This window comes from Lissotriton vulgaris, chromosome 3_1, assembly GCF_964263255.1.
Source record: "Lissotriton vulgaris chromosome 3_1, aLisVul1.2, whole genome shotgun sequence".
NCBI classification, from domain to species: domain Eukaryota; kingdom Metazoa; phylum Chordata; class Amphibia; order Caudata; family Salamandridae; genus Lissotriton; species Lissotriton vulgaris.
Genome location: NC_141689.1, coordinates 326,922,647 through 326,948,060, shown reverse-complemented (window position 1 = coordinate 326,948,060; position 25,414 = coordinate 326,922,647). Strand labels below are relative to the sequence as shown.

Genomic DNA, 25,414 nt, shown 5'->3' with positions numbered 1-25,414 from the left:
TGTATGTGGTATACTATTTAACAAATATGTTAATAAAAAGATTCTTTAAATGCTCGCTATTTAAGCTTTACTAAAAATACATAGGCACTTCAAAGCATAGTATTTGTTAAATTAAACAGTATTATGTTCTAATTTATGCTTTCAACCTACAGGGTTTTAAAACATTAGTAAGGTGTTGTTCGCAACTGCCACAGCAAAAATAAAACATGTAAGCAATATGTCTTTTTTATTTTGTCAGCCTAAATCATGTTTGCTTCTGTGCACCCCGCTGTCTACCTTAATGTACCCCCTATGTGCTTCTGCAGGGTTGGATTGGGGCCACAATTGCACCCGTTTAACCAAAAGAAAATAACCCACATTTGAAGATTGCAACTTATCGCAATACATTGCTTGGTTAGGATCATGGAGCTATAAAATATCAAATATTTGTGGTATTAGTAGTATTTTAAAGTTTATAGAGTCAGTACTTATATAGGACCAGGTCTGGCATTACCAATAGCTCAAACATTTAGTGGGAAACATATTGCATTGCAAATGCTTGTTTGTTTTGCTACTAACTTTGGTGCCCTATTGATGATTCTGCAGAAAACTTTCTAAGATTCTATTTTGACTAGTTTGGTCATTGAAAGCTTCGGGCGATTCATCAAGCGGGGGCTTAGAAAAAGGGGGGGTTCCAAAACAGAAAGTCCTCATTCATTTCCTATAGACTTTTTTAAGAAGCGCCATCGCAAAAACTGTTGAAATGAATGACTTGTAATTTTGCAAGATGCTAGATCTTGGTCCAGAACATGTGCTTTTTGGGGTTTGGTCTAAATCTGTTTAATAGTTTTTCGGATATTTAGGTGAAAAAAAATTGTATATTAGCGGGAGTCCTTCAAACCCAATTTAAAAAAATAGAGTTCTGATTGGCCCTGGGAGCTTTTTTTACCCTGGGGCTACTTCACCCCCGCAGGAGACACACTCCTTTGGTAGCGAACACTCTGATTGACTGCTTGCAACATAAAGAAAAACGTTGCAGGTAGCTATTACAGGACTCGGGGACTTATTCCACTGCCCTAAGATTAATTCTAAAAACATTATAAGGGGGGAGAGATACCTGACTCCCCCCCTCTGCTCAACCCTGGAGCAAAATATTATATAATCATTTTTTTTAAGTTGTGGTACCATTGGACTCCTGTGGAATCAAAGCATATATAAAAAAAATCAAGTTGGAGACAGGGGCTGAAGTGAAAAACAAAGTGTTGGGGGGCACACTATTCCCCTGCCTGAGCTGCATCGATACCCCGGTGAGCCAAACACCGGGATCAAAGTTTAAACGCCCTACTCCATAGGCCAATTTCAGGTGAGAGCAGACTTTTGTTTCCCTCCCTGCACTCTTGTGGGCAGGAAAACCCAGAAACAGCTGCTCCTATTCAGTGAAAGAAAAAACAATGGCTAGAGTGACGTTATTGTTAGGTACGGTAATGATATCATACATCGTATTAAGAAGCAACGCAGACATTCACTGAAAAAAGGTTAAAGATACGTAATATTCAGGTGTAAATGTCAGTTTACAAGTAACATTGTAAAAAAAAAACATTGAATTCACCAATTATAATTATTTCAAGTAACTATATCTCATGCCCTCACCATTCACAGTGCTGTCATCAATGAAGTCATTTCAGATGTCGTCAGTGATGTTATCAATTATGTCTTGAATTGTGTCATTTGTGAGACCATGAGCAGTGCATAGCGAGGGCGGCCTTTATCTGTGCATGGCATGGGTTAGCTACAGCCAGCCCCTGTATGCAGCCAACCCAACACCAACATTCTCGCCTCCCTCCTTTTTGGGTCGAGCCTCAACATCGCTTGCACTGTCTGCAAGACCTGTTGCATCCTCTTTTATGAGCTCTGGCACACCCACCAATTGCCATTGGTTGTTTCATGTGGCATTCAGAAATGCTGGCTTGTTATTGGTGCATGTGTGTAAATGTCTCTCCTTTGGGTGCTTAGCTCTTTTTCCGGCGATTTCACTTAGAGAACATTTTGGTTGGTCATCACACTGTACAGAATGTGATGGCCCCTCCTACTGTTTGGGCATTGCATTCACGGTTCCTCCTGGTCGTCCCGATGGCTTAACAATGCCCCTCCAATATCTTCCGTCAAGTTAGCACTAAATAAAACCACAAAAATAAATTGTGGAAAAATTGTGGAAAGCTTTAGCAGTCAAGTAGTTAATGTCAGCTATATATAAAATACGCATAATTTAATAGACATAAATACATAGTCCACCCTCTACATCGATCTCGGTTTTCTTTGTTTAGGTGAATGCCCACACTCCTTCTCCCAGGAGGATTTTGCGGAGGTCATGGCTTACTTTCTAACGCGAGTTCTGTCCTGGAGAAAAGCCTACATGTAACTGCCACTAGTGCTGATTCACGTTTTACAATATAATGCACTACTAGCAAAATGGCAGTGGTAAGTGGCACCCCCACTGAACTCCGACTTCCAAGCTGATGCGGAGATTGCCCCATGCACGCCTCCCAGCTGTAATTGATTTGATTTGCTGGAAAGACTGCGGTGGCTCCAGAGAGATGGTTGGTGAATTTCCCCTTGCTAGTCTGATGGCTGCTCAAACTCTCCGCCATGACTCGTTATTAATGTTGCCCCTGTACTCTTTTTCTGTGCTTTTTAGTTTAATGTAATACTGTGTTTTGAAAAGGTGGCGTGACTATTATGTTGCTTGTCTTTCCCCAGCCTTCAGTTCCATTGCCTTTCGTGTTTCTGCAGCCTAATGTAGCACCGAAAAGCAACTTCAGCAGCTGCTTCTCGAACAGGGCACACGCAGGCAGAAGGAGGCCAGACTCTGCCACTCTTCATGTTAAATTGTTCATTTTTGGTCTGCATTCCAAGGAAACAGTACACTTCATATCTTAAGCCACTGACAGAATATGAAAGCTTAAGAAAGGCTTTGAAATGCACCCAAGAGCTTTTCATCACCAGGTCTCTTGGGAGTTTCAAACATTGGCGTTATGAGAAGATTTATTTTATTCTTATTGAAGATTAGGGATCACATCATAATAATGAGCATCAACAAACTCCTGTTATTTTTGGAACAAGATTGCTGATGTATACTAGTAGGAGGGTGTTGAAAATTACATGCCTTTCAATGGTGGACAAATACTGGCAAGTCTATCACAGACGTGGACTTTTCTTGTGCAGTGTTAGAAAATGTTATGATATCATCTGTCCTCGGTTCTATAAATGTTTTCATTGCGTTTCTGGGATCATATTCAAATGGAGATGATTGTTCTCTGCTTTTTTCTACATTATTTAAAGACAGGAGAATTCCCCGTGTGTGTAGGTGAATGCAGTCTGTAGAGTTTTTGTCATTGCCGAACTTGTTCTTGCTTCTCTCTTATTATCTTTGGGCATTAGGTTTGACGAATCCAGGGATTTCTGAACAATAATTCCCAAAGCCCTACAGTGTGGACAGGATATTGTGCAGCAGCTACTCCATACTGTGCAACTGGTGTTCAGTGTTAAGTGGGATTTGCACATTTGAAAACTAGAAACATGCTATAGTTGCATGTTTTCCTACTTCAAACAATGTACTTTATACACCCTTTGTGTATTAGGGTATTTGGCGTTATTTTCTTTGGGGAAACATAAGTTCTGACCCCTACCATAATGAAAACTAGCATTTTTGCGCAGTACATTATCCTTCCAATAACGTCGAATCATAAACTTGGCTACCATTTACAAATTTTGTAGTTGCTTTCAGAATACTTATAATGGCGCCATAAAACGCATTAGATAAATAAGATGCATTGATGTACAAATCTAAATTGAAAGAGTTTACATATTAATTGATGATCCTGAAATCTGACATGCATATGGCCCATATGTACTACGTTGGACATCCTTCCTACAAATTGGTAGACAACTTTCACCCCCAGTAACATTTGTGTTACATAGTGGGATAGATTTTTGGTTCTCATTCAAAATATCAGTTGTTTTATATCGACCTCGACATATATCAATGATCCTAACTACTAAATTGTCAAGGTAGGTAAAAAAAGGGAAATACAAATTAGCAGCTATTAAATCAACATCTCCTCTGTAGTCTGTGAAAGATCTTCTCTGTAGGTGTTGAAGTGAGCAATGTATACATTAGGGTCTCTACAAATTAAGGTTTCTATCCATTATTCCAGGATTATGCATAGCATGAACAAAATCAGTTATGCTGTGCAGTGTGTTGTATAATTATGCAACCAGGATGGTTTGCTTTAAAATTGCACGTTCACTGTAGTGGCTGGTACTGTGGTTACTTCCCATTCCTTTGACATAATTATGTTCTTATTTGATTGTTTCATTTTACACTTGAGCATTTTAGTTACCCTGTTCATCTATCATTCAGAGAAAATAATAATTATGTAGCTAGATGCAAGTTATCCATTCAACATATTATATGCTTCGCAAGGAAGGCTAAAGATTTTTTGTTGCTAAAACACAGCTTTGACCTGTTTTTGTCAGCATAACCTGCTTGCCTACTCTGATAAATGTATTGCCATTAGTACCAGAATATATATATATATATATATATTCAATGAAAAAACCATAGGTTATAGACCATATATAGTTAGGGATTAGCATTTAAAAAACCTTATTTTACTCACACAAAACCATTGAAATTCACATATATAGTTAGTTGCACTAACTATATATCGCGCACTCGCAATCCACTGCTGATGATGTCACATATTACATCATTCATGACATGGTCAGTGACATCACTGATGACGTCACTGATGAAAACTCAAATGACATCACTGATGACATCATCCAGTGACTGACGACTGACCTGGGCCCTCATCGTCGCGCGAAGCGCCGCAAGTTCCACCATTACCATTCGCAAGGAAGGGCCACATTGAGTCCGTTCCGCCAAGTTCCATACGTACGCAGGCATAACGATCCCCACAGGGAGGCACCCTCTCCGGGGCAGGATACGCCAGAGCAGAATCAAGCCGTGAGGGACGGGCCAGCAGCACGCAGCAACGCGCGGCGGGACCCCCACCCCGGGGCACCAGCGGTGCTAGTGCCGGGCCTCCGGGCCGGGGCCCCCCGCGACGCAGCACCACGCGCCACCCGTCACCTCTCCTCAGGTACAGCACCAGGCAGCAGATGGTTGCAAAGTAGTCCTGAGAAATTTTAAAAAGTTCCAAGGACCGGACCCAACCACTCTCCTCAGTCCGTTGTTGTTCACTTTGGACCCGGGTAGACCAGCAATCGAGACCCCGGCTTCCAGTCTGAGTTAGGCCTCAAAACATTTTCGATGTTACTTCACTCCAGAACATCAGAAAAATTCCGTGGTCACACCATCGGGGTGCCGACTAGTTCACCCACACGAATCCGGGGCAGGAGATCAGGATATTCGACAGGATAAGCAAGCGTAGGACGGAGGTCAGCGGAGCCAAGAGACTATGCGGCCATCTTGGTTGGTGTCGTAGCTCCTCCCCTAAAGTGAGACTTTTAGTTAGGAATTAGCATTAAAAAAACCTTTGAAATTCACTGAAAAAACCATAGGTTTCACACCAGTTATAGTTAGGAATTAGCATTTAAAAAACCTATTAAATTCACTGAAAAAAACATAGGTTTCACACCAGTTATAGTTAGCTGGAAATTTTACTGACATAAAACCATTAAAATTCCCACGTTATAGTTAGTTGGACTCACTATAACTTGCGCGTGTAATGCACTGCTGATGACGTCACATATTACATCACTCATGACATGGTCAGTGACATCACTCATGACATCACTGATGACACCATCCTTGTGACAGAGTGACAGACCTCCTTTCAGTGTAATGTTACCCTAGAAACACATATTCAAAAATAGAAACTAAAATTTTCAAAAAAATAGAGATACCCATACCAGTTACAACAACCAATTCAGTAATACCACCATCTATATACACATCCACTCATTCACCAACAGTTCTATATAGTCACTCATACATATATTCACTCATCATATGTAGTGAAACACCTATACATCCTTTACACACCGACAGTCATCCAAAAGTTACTCACACACATACTCACACATGCAAATAAACTATTGAACATCCATTTATTTGCATATACAGCTATACACCCACTACCACTTTACTTCTAAGGAAACTTACACATACTTACTCTCTAAAACAATCACTTATAGAAACACATACTTATTTAAACAGGAACTCTTACAATCTCTCACTCTCACATATACTCACTTATATACATCAATACTCACATATACTAGATTAAAACATATGTCGTTACTGATAAAGACACTAGTGAGACAGCCATTCACTCACTAACACACACATATACACACCCATCCACCCATACAGTCCTGAACATATGCTGTCTTCAAAACACATACAAACAGTGAGTCAGTCATTGATGCATCTATGTGCTAAGTAACACCCCCACCAAACCATACAGACACTCATACTGATACTTAAAAAACATCTAATAACCCATATACACACACATGTAGCTACTCACCAACCCATGCAGCCAATTATACACAAAGTGAAACACTGATACATATATTTAAATATTTAAACATTACTCACTAATATATGTATTCACTAAGATACACTTAATAGGCCAGTTAACCAATCAATTTTTTTTGTTTAAAAAACATCCTTTTAGACACTTATTTAAACATTTATTTTTCCATCGACCTTTACATACACATATATAAAACATATTTATTTTTCAGAAAGACACACATTCACTGGATGGTGTCATCAGTGATGTCATGAGTGATGTCACTGACCATGTCATGAGTGATGTAATATGTGACGTCATCAGCAGTGCATTACACGCGCAAGTTATAGTGAGTCCAACTAACTATAACGTGGGAATTTCAATGGTTTTATGTCAGTAAAATTTCCAGCTAACTATAACTGGTGTGAAACCTATGGTTTTTTCAGTGAATATCAGTGATGTCTTCAGTGATGTCATTGACCCTGTCATGAGTGATGTAATATGTCAGGTTGTAAGCAGTGTATTGTGGGGGTGTGAGTTATATTTAGCACAGCTAACTTTAACTGCTGAATTTCTCTGGTTTTGTACGAGTGAAACTTGAGCCTAACTATAATGTCTATGTAACCTTTGGTTTTTTCAGTGAATTTCTGCGTTTTCTTAATTTCCTAAGTATAACATCCCTGTAACCTTTGTTTTCTTCTGTGAATTTTAAAGGTTTTTTAAATGTTCATTTCTAACTGTAATGTCCCTTTAACCCCTTCGCTGCGGGGCTAATTTCCCCACGGCGCGGGGGGGAGGGGGGCCGCGCACGGCGCCGCTGTGCTCATGACGAGCCCAGGCTCGTCATGCAGCACGGTGCTCGTGTGCTGGTGACGAGCCTGGGCTCGTCATGACCACGTCCGCGCAATGGAACGCTCAGCACAGCGGGGAAATTAGCCCCGCGTGTGAGCGTTCCACGGCTCATGACGAGCCCAGGCTCGTCACCAGCACACGAGCACCGTGCTGCATGACGAGCCTGGGCTCGTCATCAGCACAGAAGGGGTTAACCTTTATTTTGTTCAGTGAATTGCTATTGCTTTTCAAAGTCTATTTCTTAAGTATAACATCATTGTAACCTTTGGTTTTTTCAGTGATTTTCTAAGGTTTTTCAAATTCTACTTCCCAACTATAATGTTAATATAACCTATGAATTTTTAATTACATTTTTCAGGTTTTTAAATTGGATATACTATCAAAAATAGCTCTATAAGGTGTATTTTTATAAGCTCACATTTTCTTCAGTAGATTAATAAGCATTGTTTTTTCCTTTACTTTTTTTTATTTACTACGACATCATAATACTTGTGGTGACTTTGCGAAAGGCGTATGTTTTTGAGAAAGTCTTAAACATATATATAGACATATTTTACTTAATAGCAGACACTGGTTGTTTAGTAATGTAGAGTTTATATTTGAGTTTGTATGATGGTTTAGGGAAAACACCTCTTCACTGTGGTGTTTTACATATTCACGGTAACCCGGTAGACTGCCGCGGCGTCAGCCGTTGTGAAGTGCGCATGTTTTATTTAAACTACTTTTTTGGGGAGTTTTGTGTGATTGCAGCAATACCGGGCATCGCAATGATATTAATAGTCAGGATCACTGTGAATATGTCGCAGAATGACAAAACTCGGGCAGGCATTCAATAGGCACCACTACATTCAAAACTTGTAACTGCAAAATGGATTATAACCAACACACTAAACACATTACTATCTAAACAACTATATAATAGCATGTACAACTCCCTTAATATCTCTATAACACAGTGCATAAAAATGTGTTATCTATGGCTGCATGCATCAATGTATCACTAAGTCTCTCAATCACCGTATAAGTATTTGAGGGGATCTGCGAGATGGTGTATCAGTCTATCAATACTTCTGTAACGAAATGCGGGACTGCCTCAGTGCATCTATGAGTGAGTGCATCTGTATCACAATGGGTCTGTGATTGGTTGCATAAGTCTCTGACTCAATCTGTGAGCAGGTGAATGAGTGCCTTTGTAAGTATGTATATGACTGTCTGACTGGATCTTTGAGCAGATACATGAGTGTCTAAGGGGGTGTCTTAATGGGTGAGTGAGTGGGTGGGTGGGTGCATGAGTGGAACTGTGAGTGAGTGCATAAATCTCTCAGTGAGTCTATGACTGGCAGCATGAGTATCTGAGTGGTTCTGTCAGTGCGTCCATGGGTCGGTGAGTGCGACTGTGTGTAGGTACATGAGTCTCTAAGTGTATAACTAACTGGGTGCATATGTCTCTGAGTGGGTCTGTGATTGGCTGTGTGAGTGACGTTATGGGTATCTGAGTGGGTCCGTGAATGGATTTCTGAGTATCTGAGTGGATCAGTGAGTGAGTGTATTAGTACCTCAATGGGTATGTGAGTGAGAGCATAAGTCTCTGAGTAGTGGGTGCATGCATGAGTGTCTGAGTGGGTTTGTGATTGGGAACGCGAGTGTCTGGGTGGTTCTGTGAGTTGATGCATAATCCTTGACTGGGTGAGTGTATGGGTGCGTGTATAGCTGATTGAGTTTATGAGTGGTTGTCTGAGTTTCTGAGTGTATGAGTGACTGAGTCCATAAGTCCTGTTACCTCAAGTAATCCCCACACAGTGGGATTTCTGAGTGGTTGTCAGAGGCCATACACCATTTCTCCACCACTCTGCAAACACGTCTCTCGGCGCACTGCTGGTGGGGAGATGAGGTTCTCTTGCCTCCTTAGGACCTCAGGAGTAAAGTGGACCTCTTCCACCAATGAGTAGTGAGCCAGGAGGTGTGTTTGAAGAGTGGTGGAGAAAGGGGGCTTGGCCTCTGATGACCTCTCAGAAATCCAGCTGTATGGGTCTTACTCGAGGAAACAGGAGGGATAGTTGGCCTACAAGGACCCTCAAGAGCCAAGGGGAGTTCATCCTCCAACTAGTAGCTCGCGTTTGCAGAGTGCTGGAGAAAGGGGGCATGGCCACTAAAAACAAACGTCTTAGCAAACCCACTGTGAGTGACTTGCTAGAGGTAAAAGGAGGAGCTATTAGCCCCCAAAGACCCTCAATAGACAAGGGAACTTCATCTCCCTACTAGCCTACTAGTAGTGGGCCAGAAGTCAAATTTGCTGAGCGGTGGAGAAAGGGGTGGGCCTGCTTTCAGGTCTCAGCAATCCGGCTGTGTGGGACTTACTGGTGGTAATAGGAGGGGTAGTTGCCCCCCAAGTTCATCCTTGGGGCCCAACTACCCCTCCTGTTATTTCCAATAAGTCCCACACTCTGGGATTGCTAAGAGGTCTTCAGAGGCCACGCCCCCTTTCTCCACCACTCTGCAAACGCCGCTCATGGTGCACTACTGGTTGAGGGATGAAGTCCATTTTACTCCTGAGGGACCTTGGGTGCCAAGAAGCCCTCCTGTAAGTCCTACACAGTGGGATTCGTGAGAGCTGATCAGAGGCGCAGCGCCCTTTCTCCACCACTCTGCAAATACGACTATGAGCTAAAAAAAAAGTATAAATTCACAACAAAAAAAACAAAGTTACAGGGACATTAAAGTGAGGAACGAGCTTTTAAAAAACATTAGAAATTCACTAGAAACCAAAGATTGCAGGGATAGTATAGATAGAAAATATAGTTAGAAAAAACTCTTTAAACTTCACAGAAAAAAACAAAGGTTAGGGTCAGATTTCACTCATTCAAAACAAGTGAAATGTGTCCATTATAGTTAGTGAGGAAACTATAACTCACACCTCCGCAGTGCACTGCTTATGGTTTCACATATTACATCACTCATGACATGGTCAGTGACATCACTGATGGCCTCTCAAATGACAATAAATACTCATTTTAAATTACCCATACACATACATTCTAATTTCCTTACAAACCCTCTACACTACTGATCCCTGAATGGTAAAATCCCCTACAACACTCCTCATTCCTGAAAAAAGGTTCTCCTAATCATTACCTAATACACTACACAACCATGAACACCTTCACACTATTCATCCCTTAACTGTAAATGATCCTTGCTTCCCCTATACACTACCTACCCCTGATACCTAAACAATTCTTTTTCACCTGACAGACAACCTATCTCTATGGCCTAACAACCCCTTACTACCCCTACGACTAACCTATCCATGAACCTTAAACACATTATATGTGTGTGTGTTATATATAAAACAACATACTAGCTGTCCAACTAAAACATGTGAACTCCCAAGGTTCCCTACTTTTTTTGCAGATATAAAACTACATATACATACAAACTACACTTTCCAGCTAAATAAAGGCTGACGAAGTAAAATCCCTTATAGAACACATGCAAATTAATTACGCATCAGGTACTTTCCTGTGAAGTAATGACCATAACAATGTAGTTACCGGTGATGTAATGTCCCTCGATGTAATTACTGCAATGTAACAGTAGCACACCCATACACGAGTTAAAATATCACAGTATGAAGATAGTAATGCACAAAAATGTCCTTTAATATTAAAATGTGCCCCATAATTTGATGATGCTTACTACACCATTCTGTTAAACCTCCTCCATAAATCAGAAGTTCATTGTAATACATATCATATAGGCTGGTCCATAGATAGATTATTGAGCAATGATTACCTTTTTGGCTTCTCTGGATCCAGAGGTTGATCTCCGTTAACAATGTCCAGTAAAGAAATTCGAACAAATTCACGATTAGTCTCAATTGGCATTTTTCCTGCCATTCCGTTGTAATAATCAGAAAGAAGCCTCATGGTGTCCTGAAAGCGGTCCACTTCCACCTTCAATCACAAAAAAAAGCATTCTTAGAAAGCATTTGCAGTAGCCCTTATACAATATCAAGGGAGGGAAAGCCAACTTAATAAATCCTATTGGGAATTGATTATCAAAGTAAAATGCATAGAAAAAAACTTTAGTCACATTAAAACTAAAGATTGCGAATCTTCAATATTTGAAACAAGTGAAAATATTTTTGTTTTAATTCAAGAAATCCATAAAATGTCTGACACCCCTATAATGTAACTTTCTTGGTGTATTCATAGGTAATAGATGTTTATTATTAACTGACTCAATAGTAGGGGGAACCTTTCATGCTTTTGCTGCTGCCAGTGAACCCTTGCATGCTGTGCACCAACCCTTCATTGAACCCCTGAGCCAGCGCGGACCCGCCCGCCCATCTCCTGCTGCCCGGCTGCTCTTTAACATCCAGAGCGGGGCCGCCGAACGGAGACAGGCGAGGGGCGGACTTCATTGTCCAGAGGCACTTGCGGCAAACCGCGTCACCGGTGCGCGCCAGGAGGCGCTTAAATTCAACATCGGCCCCATTGAGAGGGGGGAACCTTTCACGCTTTTGCTGCTGCCAGTGAACCCTTGCCCGCTGTGCACCAACCCTTCATTGAACCCCTGAGCCAGCGCGGACCCGCCCGCCCGTCTCCCGCTGCCTGGCTGCTCTTTAACATCCAGAGCGGGGCCGCCGAGCGGAGACCGGGGAGGGGCGGACTTCATTGTCCAGAGGCCCTTACGGCGAACCGCGTCACCGGGGAGCGCCAGGAGGCGCTTACATTCAACATCGGCCCCATTGAGAGGGGGGAACCTTTCACGCTTTTGCTGCTGCCAGTGAACCCTTGCACGCTGTGCACCAACCCTTCATTGAACCCCTGAGCCAGCGCGGACCCGCCCGCCCGCCCGTCTCCCGCCTGCTCTTTAACATCCAGAGCGGGGCCGCCGAGCGGAGACCGGCGAGGGGCGGACTTCATTGTCCAGAGGCCCTTGCGGCGAACCGCGTCACCGGGGAGAGCCAGGAGGCGCTTAAACTCAACATCGGCCCGTCTCGCGGGATGCCGGGCGAAGCCTGGGCAAAGGGCGAGCCCTCTGAGGCCCTCCGAGGACGAGGAGGTCGGGTAGGGTATACCCCCCTAACATCATTTATTTCATATCAAGTAGGTAAATTGACTTTGCACTCTGGCGGTAATTATTTTGACCGGCAAAAAAGAAAAAAAAAATTCATCATCACAGGGCCTGTAGCATCCTGGTATTGCACTATTTTGCTTCTAGAGTATCTACGTGTATAGTGTTATGTCTACCAGGGGAAGTAGAAGTAAGACAGCTGCGGCCGGCGCATCCATGATTGGCCCTATTGACAGCTTCATAACAAGAACAAACGATGCAATTGACCTTAGTATTTCACTCCTTGAGCGTAGAGTCTCACAAGACCTATTGTCCGCCAAGCGTAGGGTTTCACAAGAGCTACTAAAAAGGAAACGCTCCTCTCTTGGCAGCATTTTATCAGTAAAAACACCAGTAAAACATAATATTTACAAGCAGGCTGCCCCCGAGAAATCCGAGCTGACCTTCACACTATTCCTAATGAGATCAACTTGTCAGCAACAGATCCATTAATTGACTGTGACTCTGATGTGAGTAATGAACTAGAAAAGACACCTGATTTAAATATAAATCATACTCCGGAAATTGTAGAAGAGAATAGTGCGTCACTGACAAGACCCAGGCAAGAGGGTGCTACTAGAAAACGGATGCAGCAACCAACGAAGCCTATTCCCTCTGTTACAGTTACAGAACAACGTAATATAACAAAAACACAAATTAGTAAAGGCATAATCAAACATCCCACTGTTAGTGGAATTACCATACATACAGGGGTATCAACGGAAGATATCCAGGGGAACACTCAGGTGCGCGCGGTAAACCCTGACGCACCCACAGAAAATGATCAACTAATTGAAAGAGTTGGTGACCTTTTGGCCATTTTTATGTCACCAATTGAATCTAGACTGGCCCGTATTGAGAAGCAAATAGAGGAACTTATTGCTGTTAACAAAAAAGCTCCCAGCGATATTATAACTACTAACACAGGACCAAAAACAACTATTACTAAACCTATAACTTCTAAACTGAAAGCCAAAGCCATTCCACCTGCAGACACGGCGATAAAACCAAAATCGGTCGCTTCTGTAAGCAGAGAAAGTCCTTTAAATAACTCTGTCATAGAAAGTAGTTCCACCCCGAGCATCATTACTAATACCCAAGCTACAACTACAAATGCATGGAAGAAGATATTAGCAACCCATGGCACGACAAAGATATCTAACCAAACCAAATGCCTCTTTTCCAACTTCCCAAAAACCTCAGCCATTACATGATCCGCCGTACAATTCAAGACAGATTCCTCCACGAATCAATTCGCCACCTGAATGTGTTGCTTATGTACTGGTCCTGGTCAATGTTCCTACACTCAGACACGAACAGGAGGAAACTTCTTCCTCTTTGAAAAATAAGATCTTGCATTGGCTGATAGCAAACTGTAACTTCCCGATAGAATGCTCAGGAGAAATAAACCATGTTCAGAGAGTAGGATGGATAGGTCCCCTAAAAAAAAAATTCGAAGGGGATTGTATATCCATAAGTTTTAAGAATCCACAATGGGCTGAAAAAACCTTGACAAGAGCTCCCTCACCTTCAGTCTGGGAATTTAATGCCACCCTTCTCCCGGTGGGATATTTTTATAGGCACCTGATTACTACTCATATGACCATGGGACCTAACCTAGTTATTCCTTTTTTTGATCACTATCAGATGACAGAAAATAACTCCCCCTTTTTACATCAGTATCCAAAATGTACCTATCCGAATGTTCCCACACAAAGACACCAAGCACAGATACACCCGCACTTAATGACTCATCCCTATTTGTCCACAATGCTGTATAAAGAATATAGGGACCCTCGCTGGCATCAAGTTGCTGCTGCACCAGGCAACTCCTACAGCATCCCAGTCCAAAATAGGTTTAGCGCACTGTCTACCCTGGATTTTAATGATTGACAAAAGAATGACCACTCTGAAGGGTCAACTATGTATAAATTAACATCAGAGGGTCAGGCGATAGATAGCATTTTAGACAGAGAGGAAAAGGATATAGTAACTGTCTTTGATAAACACACTTCTGTTCCTTCTACCCGAATGGGACTAATCGCTGTAGCCAATACAATACAAGTAAAAATTAGTGCTATGCCACCGGAAAATCTGTTAACTAAACCCACTCCCTCTAGTCATAATTCATCTGCCTCCCTAATACACCTAACATTTTGGAACATAGCTGGCTTGCTGGCTAAACTGATGAACCCCAACTTCCTGAACCAAGTTAACACGAGTAGTGTTATATGTCTCCAGGAAACTTGGGCTACCGATCCAATACATATGATAGGATCTAAGACCTTTTTTTCCCCGGCAAAAAAATCTCCATCTGGAAGAAGTAGTGGTGGTCTAATTATTTACATAGCAAACACTCTATGCAACGAGGAAATCGTCACTCTGAAATTAAAAGAGAACTATCGAATAATTATTCTAAAGAGAACAAAACAGATAATATACGTTATAGTAAATTTCTATAACAACAAGAAACCGGATGAGTTGATTAATCTTCTCTCAGAGATCTTCCTAGTTCTTCAAGATTTAAAGGAGCAATATGTTAATAAATCATGTACAATACTTTGGGGTGGCGACTTTAATCTCCATCTATGCGGGAATAATAACACTGATAAGTGTGGAATTGAGGAAGACAATGGCAATAGGATGACACACTTCACACACTCGATTGAGGGCGAAAAAATGACCGAGGTCATAACAGAATTAGAACTGGGCTTCGCAAATGAATTGAGGTCTTTCCAAGTACCCTTTACACCAACATTTAACAGGAGGGGACCAATGAGTCTGATAGACTATGTCCTGATCTCAGCACATACAGGCCCAAACATCGAACTATTCGAATTTGGAGCGTTGTAATCTTTCTTTTGTCTTTCAGATACTCTGTCGGAGAAATGCCCAAGAAAGGCGGGAAGAGTATGACGACTGAACAGATGCTTCGGATTCTCATGAAGGAGATGACCGAGCTGAAGAAGCGGGTGGCAGAGAGAGAGGGGGAAGGGGGGCCGGAACGTCCTCCGGCCGGAGCAGCTCCAGGAGGTAGAGCCAAGAGGCCAAGGAGGGGAGCAGCTGGGGGAGACGTCCCGGTTCCCTGTACCCCGCTCGAAGCGCCAACCCCAGTACCAGTGGAGGGGAATCCGATTCCCGTGGTGGTCACCCCTGTGTCCAATGAAGATATGCCGCCCGAACTGGCAGCACAACTAGCAGCGTGGTTGGGCGAAGGTAGTGAGGGCGTCACGGCTGTCGACGCGCAGGCGCTGATGAAGCAACTGCGTGAGAAACGGGATGCAGCCAAGGTGTCCGCGCCGGCTGGAATTGTTGACAAGCCACAAGGGACGACTACGACCGCAGAGGCAGCGTCCGGTGCAGGTAAGCGGCCATTGCCGATTGCGAGGGATGAGTCAGCACCCTCTCGTAGAGAAAGGTTGGGTCAACATGTGCCTTTGGCAATTAAAGAGAAGATTTGGGCGGGGGAATATGTGAACATCTTCTCGTTGCTTGTTGATCATTATGAGGTGGAGCATGTTAAAGGCCAGAAAGACCTCATGCATCCGAGTGTTTGGCGCGCAAAAATGGCCGCCTTTAAAGTAAATGAGAATATTGGCAATTGGGGCAACGCATGGGGGATTTTTACGTCGATCTTGGGGGAACGTAGGCCCGAGTTGCTTTCCGAGTTGCCGACCTATCAGTCGCGAATCATGGGGTACTCGACATCACACCAGGGTAACCATTGGTTCTGCTACGACAATCTTTTTAGAAAGGCTAAAGAGCATAATAAAAGTTTAACCTGGGATTGTTATGATTCTTTGACATGGGATAAAATGAAGGAGACAGGTATGTTGAAAATGCCATTGGTAGGGAGTAATATTGGCGAATCCTCCCGCCAATATGCGGGGACGCCCTTTCGACCAGGTACGGGTACCGACGATTACTCGAGACCTGCCGGCAATACAGGAAAAAGGGGGTTCTGCTGGAATTTCAACAGAAGTAAATGTACTAGGCCCCAGGGATCGTGTAAATTTAAACACGAATGTAGTGGGTGCGGGTCGTCCCATCCTGAGTCCACGTGCAGAGCCAAAACGGGTGATAACGGGGGTAGAGGAGGCGCCAAACAGGTCTAACATAGTCCGAGGGGCGCCTTTACCTACCCCGATTGATACCTTGGCGATGATTCCATGGCTCAGTGAATACCCGGATCGTACTTCTGCTGGGGTGCTGCGGAACGGTTTTTCGTATGGTTTCCGCATCCCAGTAGGGGACTTTCAGGGTGTGGAAAAGTGTAAAAATCAACTTTCGGTCCTGCAGCATGCGACTGTGGTACAAGATAAGATCCGGAAAGAGGTTACTCGAGGTCGGGTCGCCGGCCCGTTTAGTGTACCCCCGGTGCAGAATTTTGTTTGTTCTCCTTTAGGGGTGGTCCCCAAGAAGGACCCGGGTGAGTTCCGACTGATTCATAATTTATCAGCTCCACGTGGTCTTTCTGTGAACGATGCAATAGACCCGGAAGTGTGTTCGGTGCGGTACGCATCCTTTGATGAGGCCGTAGCCATTTTGAATCGCCTGGGGCCCGGGGCGCTGATGGCGAAGTCAGATATCGAGTCAGCGTTCCGGTTGCTCCCGGTACACCCAGACGACCAGCGTCTCCTGGGTTTCATGTTTCAGGGTCATTATTACATGGATAGGTGTATGCCGATGGGGTGCTCTATATCTTGTGCCTATTTCGAGAAATTCAGTAGTTTTCTACAATGGGTCTTCACAAAGAAGACGGGTTTCCAACATGTAATGCATTACCTTGATGATTTTTTGTTCCTTGGGGCAGCCGGGGATCTCGAATGTGGCCAGGCCTTGGCCGAATTCTGTGTGTTAATGAAGCATTTTGGTGTGCCATTGGCACCAGGTAAGACGGTGGGTCCTGCGACTTGCCTCGAGTTTCTAGGGATCGAGTTAGACTCCAGTGAAGGTTGTTTTCGTTTACCAGCTGACAAAGTGTTGAAATTCAGGGCAGCCCTGCTGATGTGTGTAAATGGATCCAAAGTTACGCTGCATCAATTACAGCAGTTAGTGGGACAGTTGAATTTTGCCCTGAGGGTTATACCGATGGCCCGCCCCTTTTCCCGTTCAATTGCCCAAGCTATGGTCGGCCTAAAGGAGGGTCATCATCGCACAAGACTATCGGCTGAGGTCCGCCAGGACATGCGCATATGGTTAGCATTTCTGGCGGATTTTAATGGTCGAGTCGTCTGGAACAAACCGGCCGTGTCCTCTGAAGAGCTGGGGCTATGGACAGATTCGGCAGGTAGCATAGGTTTTGGTGCCATCTTCGGCACAAAATGGTCGGCACAAAGGTGGCCGGCATGGTGGCATGACAATGGACTGACAACTAATATTGCTTTCCTGGAACTTTTCCCCATTTTGGTGGCCCTGAGAACCTGGCCCGTAGGGTTCAAAGATCACTCTGTGGTATTTTGGTCTGACAATATGACCGTGGTCGAGTGCATCAATAGCCAGGCAGCACGATGTAAACTGATTTTAAGACTGCTCAAAGAAATTGTTTTACTGTGTATGCAACTGAATGTGCTATTCAGAGCACAACATGTCCCGGGGGTAATGAATCGGGCGGCTGATGCACTGTCTCGTTTTCAAATACAGGCTTTCTCGGGTTTCCTTCCCACAGCGGACCCGGAGCCGGCACCCTTTCCCGAAGCTCTCTGGTCTCTCGGTGCCCCGAACTTCGTCACCTCGTGGGAGAGAGTCTAGCACCAAGAACGAGGAAGGCATATGAAGGGGCGTTTCGGTCCTATTTAGCCTTTTTGGGGTCTGGTAGAGAGGGGCTTTGGGGCCACGAGGAATGGGTAGTGAATTTTATGATGTCCTTACGTAGGGCTGGGAAATCGGTGGCTACGGCCCAGAGGCATCGGGCTGCCATTTCCTTTGTTGCCAGGGCTCATGGTATCCAGGACCCGACAGCGTCTTTCGTTGTACAGAAAGCGCTGCGTGGGTGGCAACGCCTTGAGGGTCGCAGAGTGGATGAGAGGCGCCCGATAGGTTTGGATAGGTTGGCCCAGTTGCTGGCCACACTCCCTGCCACATGTTCATCTCAGTTTGAGACGGTGTTGTTCCGAGCCGCTTTTACGCTGGCATTTCATGGGGCGATGCGGGTAAGCGAATTGGTGGCAAGGAGCAAACAGGATGTGACAGGGGGTTTGTGCCGGGAACACGTTCAGATCAAAGGAGAGACAATGACTGTCTCCTTTGTCAGGTCCAAGACCGATCAAGGTGGGATGGGTGACTGCATAATCATACGCAGGATTCCCGGGTCCTCCATGTGTCCGGTAAAGTGTTTAGAAGACTACCTAGCACGAAGGGTGGCATCATGGGGGGGGACCTTGTTGAGACACGCGGACGCCACCCCACTGACAAAATTTCAGTTTCAACGGGTGCTTGCGATGTCAATTGCCGCTGCGGGCTTGAACCCGGGCGAGTTTGGGACCCATTCCTTTCGGATAGGGGCTGCTACAGAAGCTACAGCTAGGGGTCTTAATGTTGAACAAGTGAAACGAGTGGGGCGTTGGTCCTCCAATTGTTATAGGAGGTATGTACGGTTGCACATGTTGTAAAGCTGTAATGATGTACTCACGCCTCTTGTTTTTGTTTGGTTTTCAGTTGCGCAAGCCTACGAGGCGGGGCGGACTATGCAGTCGACCCAACACCGGGCCAGCGGTCAGACATCACCGGCTGTGAAAAAGGAGGTGTGGGTCGTGGGCCACTCATACGTGAGGCGTGCCGCGGACGTATTCAAAGCAGGTGACTTGATTCACGTAGCTGGGGAATACGGGTACAGGGTGTCCTTCTTCGGAAGAGGCGGTCTCTGTATTGACCAGTTTCAAGCATTCTTCGAGGGTTTGTTAGGGCGGATGGGGTCACCGCCGTCTATAGTCATAGTACATCTAGGGGGCAATGATTTGGTCACCACCGGTAGACGACTTCTCCTGGAGGCAATGCTTTCCACTGTAAGTTGGTTGGCGAGGAGAGTTCCGGGGTGCACAATTGCGTGGTCCCATATGATCCCACGAAAGGTGTGGCGGGGGGCTATTTCTGTTCCTGCTTTGAATCATTCTGTTAGAAAGCTTAATAACAAAATGAGTAGGTTGTTCCGTTCCGGGACATTGCATTCTATTTCGCATGGCTGTATTAATGATGACAGTATGTATTTGGGGGATGGTGTGCATTTGTCTCGGGTGGGGAATGAGTTACTCATAGGAGACTTTTTAGCATGGTTAAAAACGTTATAACATGACCTTTAGGTAGGAGCTTTGTGGGGGGTCCGGATAGCCGGTCAACTATCCGGCCTGTGGCGGTAAGGTCATGATCGGTGAGCACTAATTGGAAGATCCCTACGAGTGGGCGTCACCCAACACGGATGGGAGCGCTCGGGAGAGGTGGCCATTGGCCCCTCATCGGGGAGGCGGTCCCTTCTAAGGATGGGTCGCCGAAAGAAAAGGAAAGGCGGTCAAGGCCCCTTCCTGGGTAGGAGGGGTTACAGCCCCCTCCTGGGGAATTTCCCGGGGCCAGTGACGTCTGCGACGGCAGATGTGGTAAGTTGTGCGGGGTTTGGGGGGGGGTCTACGCTACCTTCTAGATACCTCACACGAGTCCTCGAACGACCTTTAAGTGGCGTCGAGTTTTATTGGTGCCCCCGTCAAGTCAAGGGAAATTGGTAGTTGCACTTGAGGTACGCCTCTGTGCTGTCGCCCCTCACAAGTGGGGGGGGTATTTCTGGTTAGGGATCTTGACACCGGTTACGACCTTGCCGTTGGCCCTTAAACGTTAGGATGTACAATTTAAAAATTTCAAGTCAATGTTTTGTAGGATGTTAGTTCGGCTAGGAGAACCTCTGTATTAGAGAATCTGTTAAGGTTAGCCAAACATCGCAATGTGGTAATGAAATTGTACATTAATATGAAACTGTTGATTTAATGTTTAATTTTGTTTTAATAAATACGGCCGGGGAGGGTCACTCCCTCCCTCTTCCAAAAACTTCAAGAACCGTTTCCGGTTTCCCTCCTTTGGGGATTGTGTTGAGAGGGGGTGGCGGGTATCTCAGCCATATGGAAAGGGGCGACCACTCGGGCCCCCCGAACGTATGGCAGAGTACCACGATCCCCCCGGGAAGCCATTTTGGGCGGGAGGCGAGTCTCGGCTGGTATGCCCGAAGCGGCGTAGCCGGGGCGCGCTTTTTCCCACCCTAGAGTGGGCTGGCCTAGACACTGACGCGGCTGGCCACACCCTCGGGGCAGGCAGGGGCGGGTTTACGCCCGCCCTGAAGACGGATAAAAGGGGACGCAAGACCAGAAGGCATCCTCTTGTTCCTGTGCTCTGAAGCTGCACCTCCTCGCTGCACGTGAGCTCGAGACGGGACGAAGAGCCAATTTGGACCCACCCACCAGCCCCTGAAGACAGCCAGTTGTTTTGAATAAAAATTGATTAATAATTTTAAATTCGTTACAGGTTGTGGTATTATCGTGTTGTTTTTGAGTATGTAATAAAGAATGGTCTATGTCATTTATGTTTTGTGATTAAAGAAATTCGGCTTTAGTGTTCATTTATAAGCATGCTTTTTATACGGTCATAGTGGCCAATGTTTTTTGTTTTAGTTTAGTAGGTTAGTTAGCATTGTCGTATTTATTTTGGTCGGGCGGTAAGGTCATGATCGGTGAGCACTAATTGGAAGATCCCTACGAGTGGGCGTCACCCAACACGGATGGGAGCGCTCGGGAGAGGTGGCCATTGGCCCCTCAACGGGGAGGCGGTCCCTTCTAAGGATGGGTCGTCGAAAGAAAAGGAAAGGCGGTCAAGGCCCCTTCCTGGGTAGGAGGGGTTACAGCCCCCTCCTGGGGAATTTCCCGGGGCCAGTGACGTCTGCGACGGCAGATGTGGTAAGTTGTGCGGGGTTTGGGGGGGGGTCTACGCTACCTTCTAGATACCTCACACGAGTCCTCGAACGACCTTTAAGTGGCGTCGAGTTTTATTGGTGCCCCCGTCAAGTCAAGGGAAATTGGTAGTTGCACTTGAGGTACGCCTCTGTGCTGTCGCCCCTCACAAGTGGGGGGGGTATTTCTGGTTAGGGATCTTGACACCGGTTACGACCTTGCCGTTGGCCCTTAAACGTTAGGATGTACAATTTCAAAATTTCAAGTCAATGTTTTGTAGGATGTTAGTTCGGCTAGGAGAACCTCTGTATTAGAGAATCTGTTAAGGTTAGCCAAACATCGCAATGTGGTAATGAAATTGTACATTAATATGAAACTGTTGATTTAATGTTTAATTTTGTTTTAATAAATACGGCCGGGGAGGGTCACTCCCTCCCTCTTCCAAAAACTTCAAGAACCGTTTCCGGTTTCCCTCCTTTGGGGATTGTGTTGAGAGGGGGTGGCGGGTATCTCAGCCATATAACCTGCCTGGGGTGTGAGACAAAAAGTAGCGACGTAATAACTAGCTTTAATGCTATCTCACAAAATATAAAGAAGGCACTCACTAGATCCCATAAAAAAAAATCAGGTGAAGAAAGGCTGGTTTAGTCCAGACTGTACTAAAGCATACTCAAAACTAAAGAAAGCTCTAGGAAGGGACAAAAGAGATAGAGAGGAGGTCATTAGCCTAAGAAAAGAATACGCCCTAGCGATAAAAATCAGAAAACAAGAGATAAAAGCTGATTTATGAGAGCGTCTTAGGAAAAGTTCGGAACTTAAAGACAGCGCAGAGTTCTGGCAAATAGTAAGGTCACCATATCTTACAGACAAAGAGGATCTACCATCCATTGATATCGTAATTACTAACAATGAATGGGTAAACCACTTTTCTAAAGTTTTTAGTATAGGGGAATCACATGACATGGATTATATAGATTCATTGAACCAAGTCACTTATCCACTAACTTTGCACTTCACACACGATGAGGTAAAGAACGCACTAAAGTCCTCGAAAACAGGCAAAGCCCCGGGGCCAGACGGGTTCCTGTTGATATTTTAAACATGAGAAAGATCTCTGGTCCCCGCTCTTGACGAATGTCTTAAACACCACCACAGAAGAAGGTCTGTTAAAATCGTGGAAAACATCAGTACTTGTCCCGATCTTTAAAAAGGGAGACCGAAACTCACCGACCTGTTACAGGCCTATTTCACTCCTGGACTCTCTGGGGCAGGTCGCTGGTCGGATCGTTCTCGAGAGACTGCAGGAGTGGTCAGCTATGCAAAACATCATATCATAAATACAGTACGGTTTCCGAGAGGGGTTAGGTACTGTAGACTAAGCATTAAACCTGTCTTTATTGGCAGGGAAATATGTGGAGGCCAAGGGGACTGCGTTCCATATGGTGTATGTAGATTTGTCCGCAGCCTTCGATTGTGTTATACATTCGAGGCTGTGGAGAATCATTTTAGCAATGGGAGTTGACCCCCCTATTGTGGATTTCCTCCGAGAACTTTACACCGGAACAACAGGTAGAGTGCGATTTGGGACCAAGGGCCAACTCACAGAAAGCTTTAGAGTGGAAAAGGGGGTCAGACAGGGATGCGTGCTGGCCCCCTTTTTATTCACCCTTTACACAAACGGGCTTGAGGCCGCCATGTTGGAAGGTAGTAAAGCTCTCCCCTCAGTCAGTCGTCTGCAGATACCTGCCTTGTTATATGCCGACGACGTGGCCATCCTAGCTAGAACCCCTGTGGAATTACAGCGAGCATTGGACAAATATTGTGACTTCATGTTGAGCTTAAATTTGACCCTAAATGTAAAAAAAACTTTTACCATGCATGCGGGGAAAAAAAGTGCAAAACCCAAAAAACTATTTGTGAAAGGAGAAGTGCTGGAGAGAACATCAACATATCAATATTTGGGAATCGTAATCGATGAAAACTTTAAATGGAAGGCAGCAATCAACGCCAGGAAATTATCCTTTTTAAGAGCAACAACGGAATTAAGATCATTTGCGCAAAAACATGGTCAGAAACCATCGCTAGAAATGTTAAAAATATATAATGCCAAATGTGCCAGTACCACCACTTATGGAGCGGGGATATGGGGCTTTGCAAACGTGACTGAACTACAAAAAGTGGAACATTCTTTTCTAAGATTTTAACTTGGACTACCGAAAAATTCCTCTACATATGCTTGCCATGTAGAGCTGGGCATAGACTATCTAGAAGACATTATAAAAGCCCAGCCTGTAATGCTATTGTGCCGAATTTGGGTCACTGAACAATGTCTCCTAACAAGATCCATCATACAAGACATTCAGACACTCGATCATTACAGAAGGATAAAATGGTTAGCTTACGTTAACGCCCTTTTAACAGACATGGGATATGAACATTTTTTTACAGATCCACTATCCCTAATCAATATTTCAAAGTCAGATTTAAAGAAAGCATGCCTCGCGCATCTGCGCCAGGTACGTCTGCTAAAAGAGATTCAGAAACCTTCTGTTCAGCAGAATCTATTGGTACAAACTGTGTTCACTGCAGAACCTTATTTGACGTATAGAGTAACCCAATTCGAAAAACTGCTGCTGACACGTTTTAGGTTTAACATGTTCCATTTAATGGTCTCCTTTCCCATACAGAATGACTGGTCATCAAAATTATTACCATGTCCTTGTGATTCTCAATCAAAACAGTCAACTATGCACACAACATTATTTTGTAAATTCTTTGTGAAACCGCGGAGGCACTGGCTACTACCCATATTGAAACATTGGGGCTTACGCCAATGTCGCCCAGCATATTTGGCGCTTCAATATCTTGAAAACGAATTAATAGCAAAAGCGATTGCACGCTTTCTTAAATTTTGCATACGCCATCGCTCCAATCTTTGATATTGATGAGTTTCTAATTTGCCCTAATCGAGATTTGATGAATTGAGTACAAAGATTATACATCATAGCTACGTGTGTTTTTTATAAACCGTTTTTTTTATTTCGTCTTCTTTTCTAAATAGAATAGTAATAAATAAATTCTATTTTTTAACTGTTTTTATAAATTGAGCAAATGTGTAAAATTTATTTTATGAACTTTTATGGTGTTTCTATTACTATGAAAAACCGAATAAAGTTGGTTTTGATTTGATTTGACTCAATAGTATTAATTTTATCCCCCTCAGGTGAATGAAAGGCTGTGCAAACCAGCAATGATTCAAACCCCAGAATATGGAGGCAAAAACAGATCTCTGAAGAGTGATTAGTATAGTGACACATCAGAAACGAATTGCCTGCAAATGAAAAAGAATAACTATTATGGTGAGCCATTGACATTCATGGAAGGGTGTTTAACCAAAGTAGAAATTTCCAAAAACTATGAGATACAAATATGATGGTCAAATTATTGTGATGTCAAAAATGTTGTGAACTTAATATTGAAAGTAAGAAAAATGTTCAAATATAATTGGATAAATATCGTTCTATTTAATATAGATGTATAAAATATAGTTTTTTCATTAGTTTGATAAATATCAGTTAATTTAGTATTATAGATTGTCAGTATTATAATATTATTATAAAATAAATATTATATTTTTAATTCATTTAGAAATTGTTAATTTAGTAGTGGGTTGTTGGTTTTGTGTGGGAAGATTTTAAAATGTAAACTATTATTTGTAACTGATGGATTTTTTTTTAGAGAATTTCATATTTTTTATTGATAATTACGTACATTTATAAATGTATTCATTATTATTTTAATTATGTTAACGTTTTATTAGTTGTTAATAAGTTGATTGTTTTAATTACTAAATTTTGTCAATTTTATATTTTTGATCCTTTTAATTGTAATATTTTATTTAACAATTTAAAATTAATACATTTTCATTTTCCCCAAAAAACTCTTTTAATTTCTGCTCCTGTTCCTGTTAAGGGTAGTTGAGAGAAAAAAAATATT

General features: G+C 43.7%; 1 protein-coding gene across 1 annotated transcript in view; it reads right to left on the bottom strand.

The window, feature by feature from the left end:
* SPEF2 (sperm flagellar and cilia associated 2) overlaps positions 1 to 25,414 on the bottom strand; it is a 1,087,451-nt gene that overhangs the window by 418,011 nt on the left and 644,026 nt on the right. Inside the window, exon 23 of the mRNA XM_086960525.1 lies at positions 11,169 to 11,329. Within this exon, the coding sequence (XP_086816651.1) occupies positions 11,169 to 11,329 (161 nt within the window). The remainder of the gene's footprint in view (positions 1 to 11,168; positions 11,330 to 25,414) is intronic.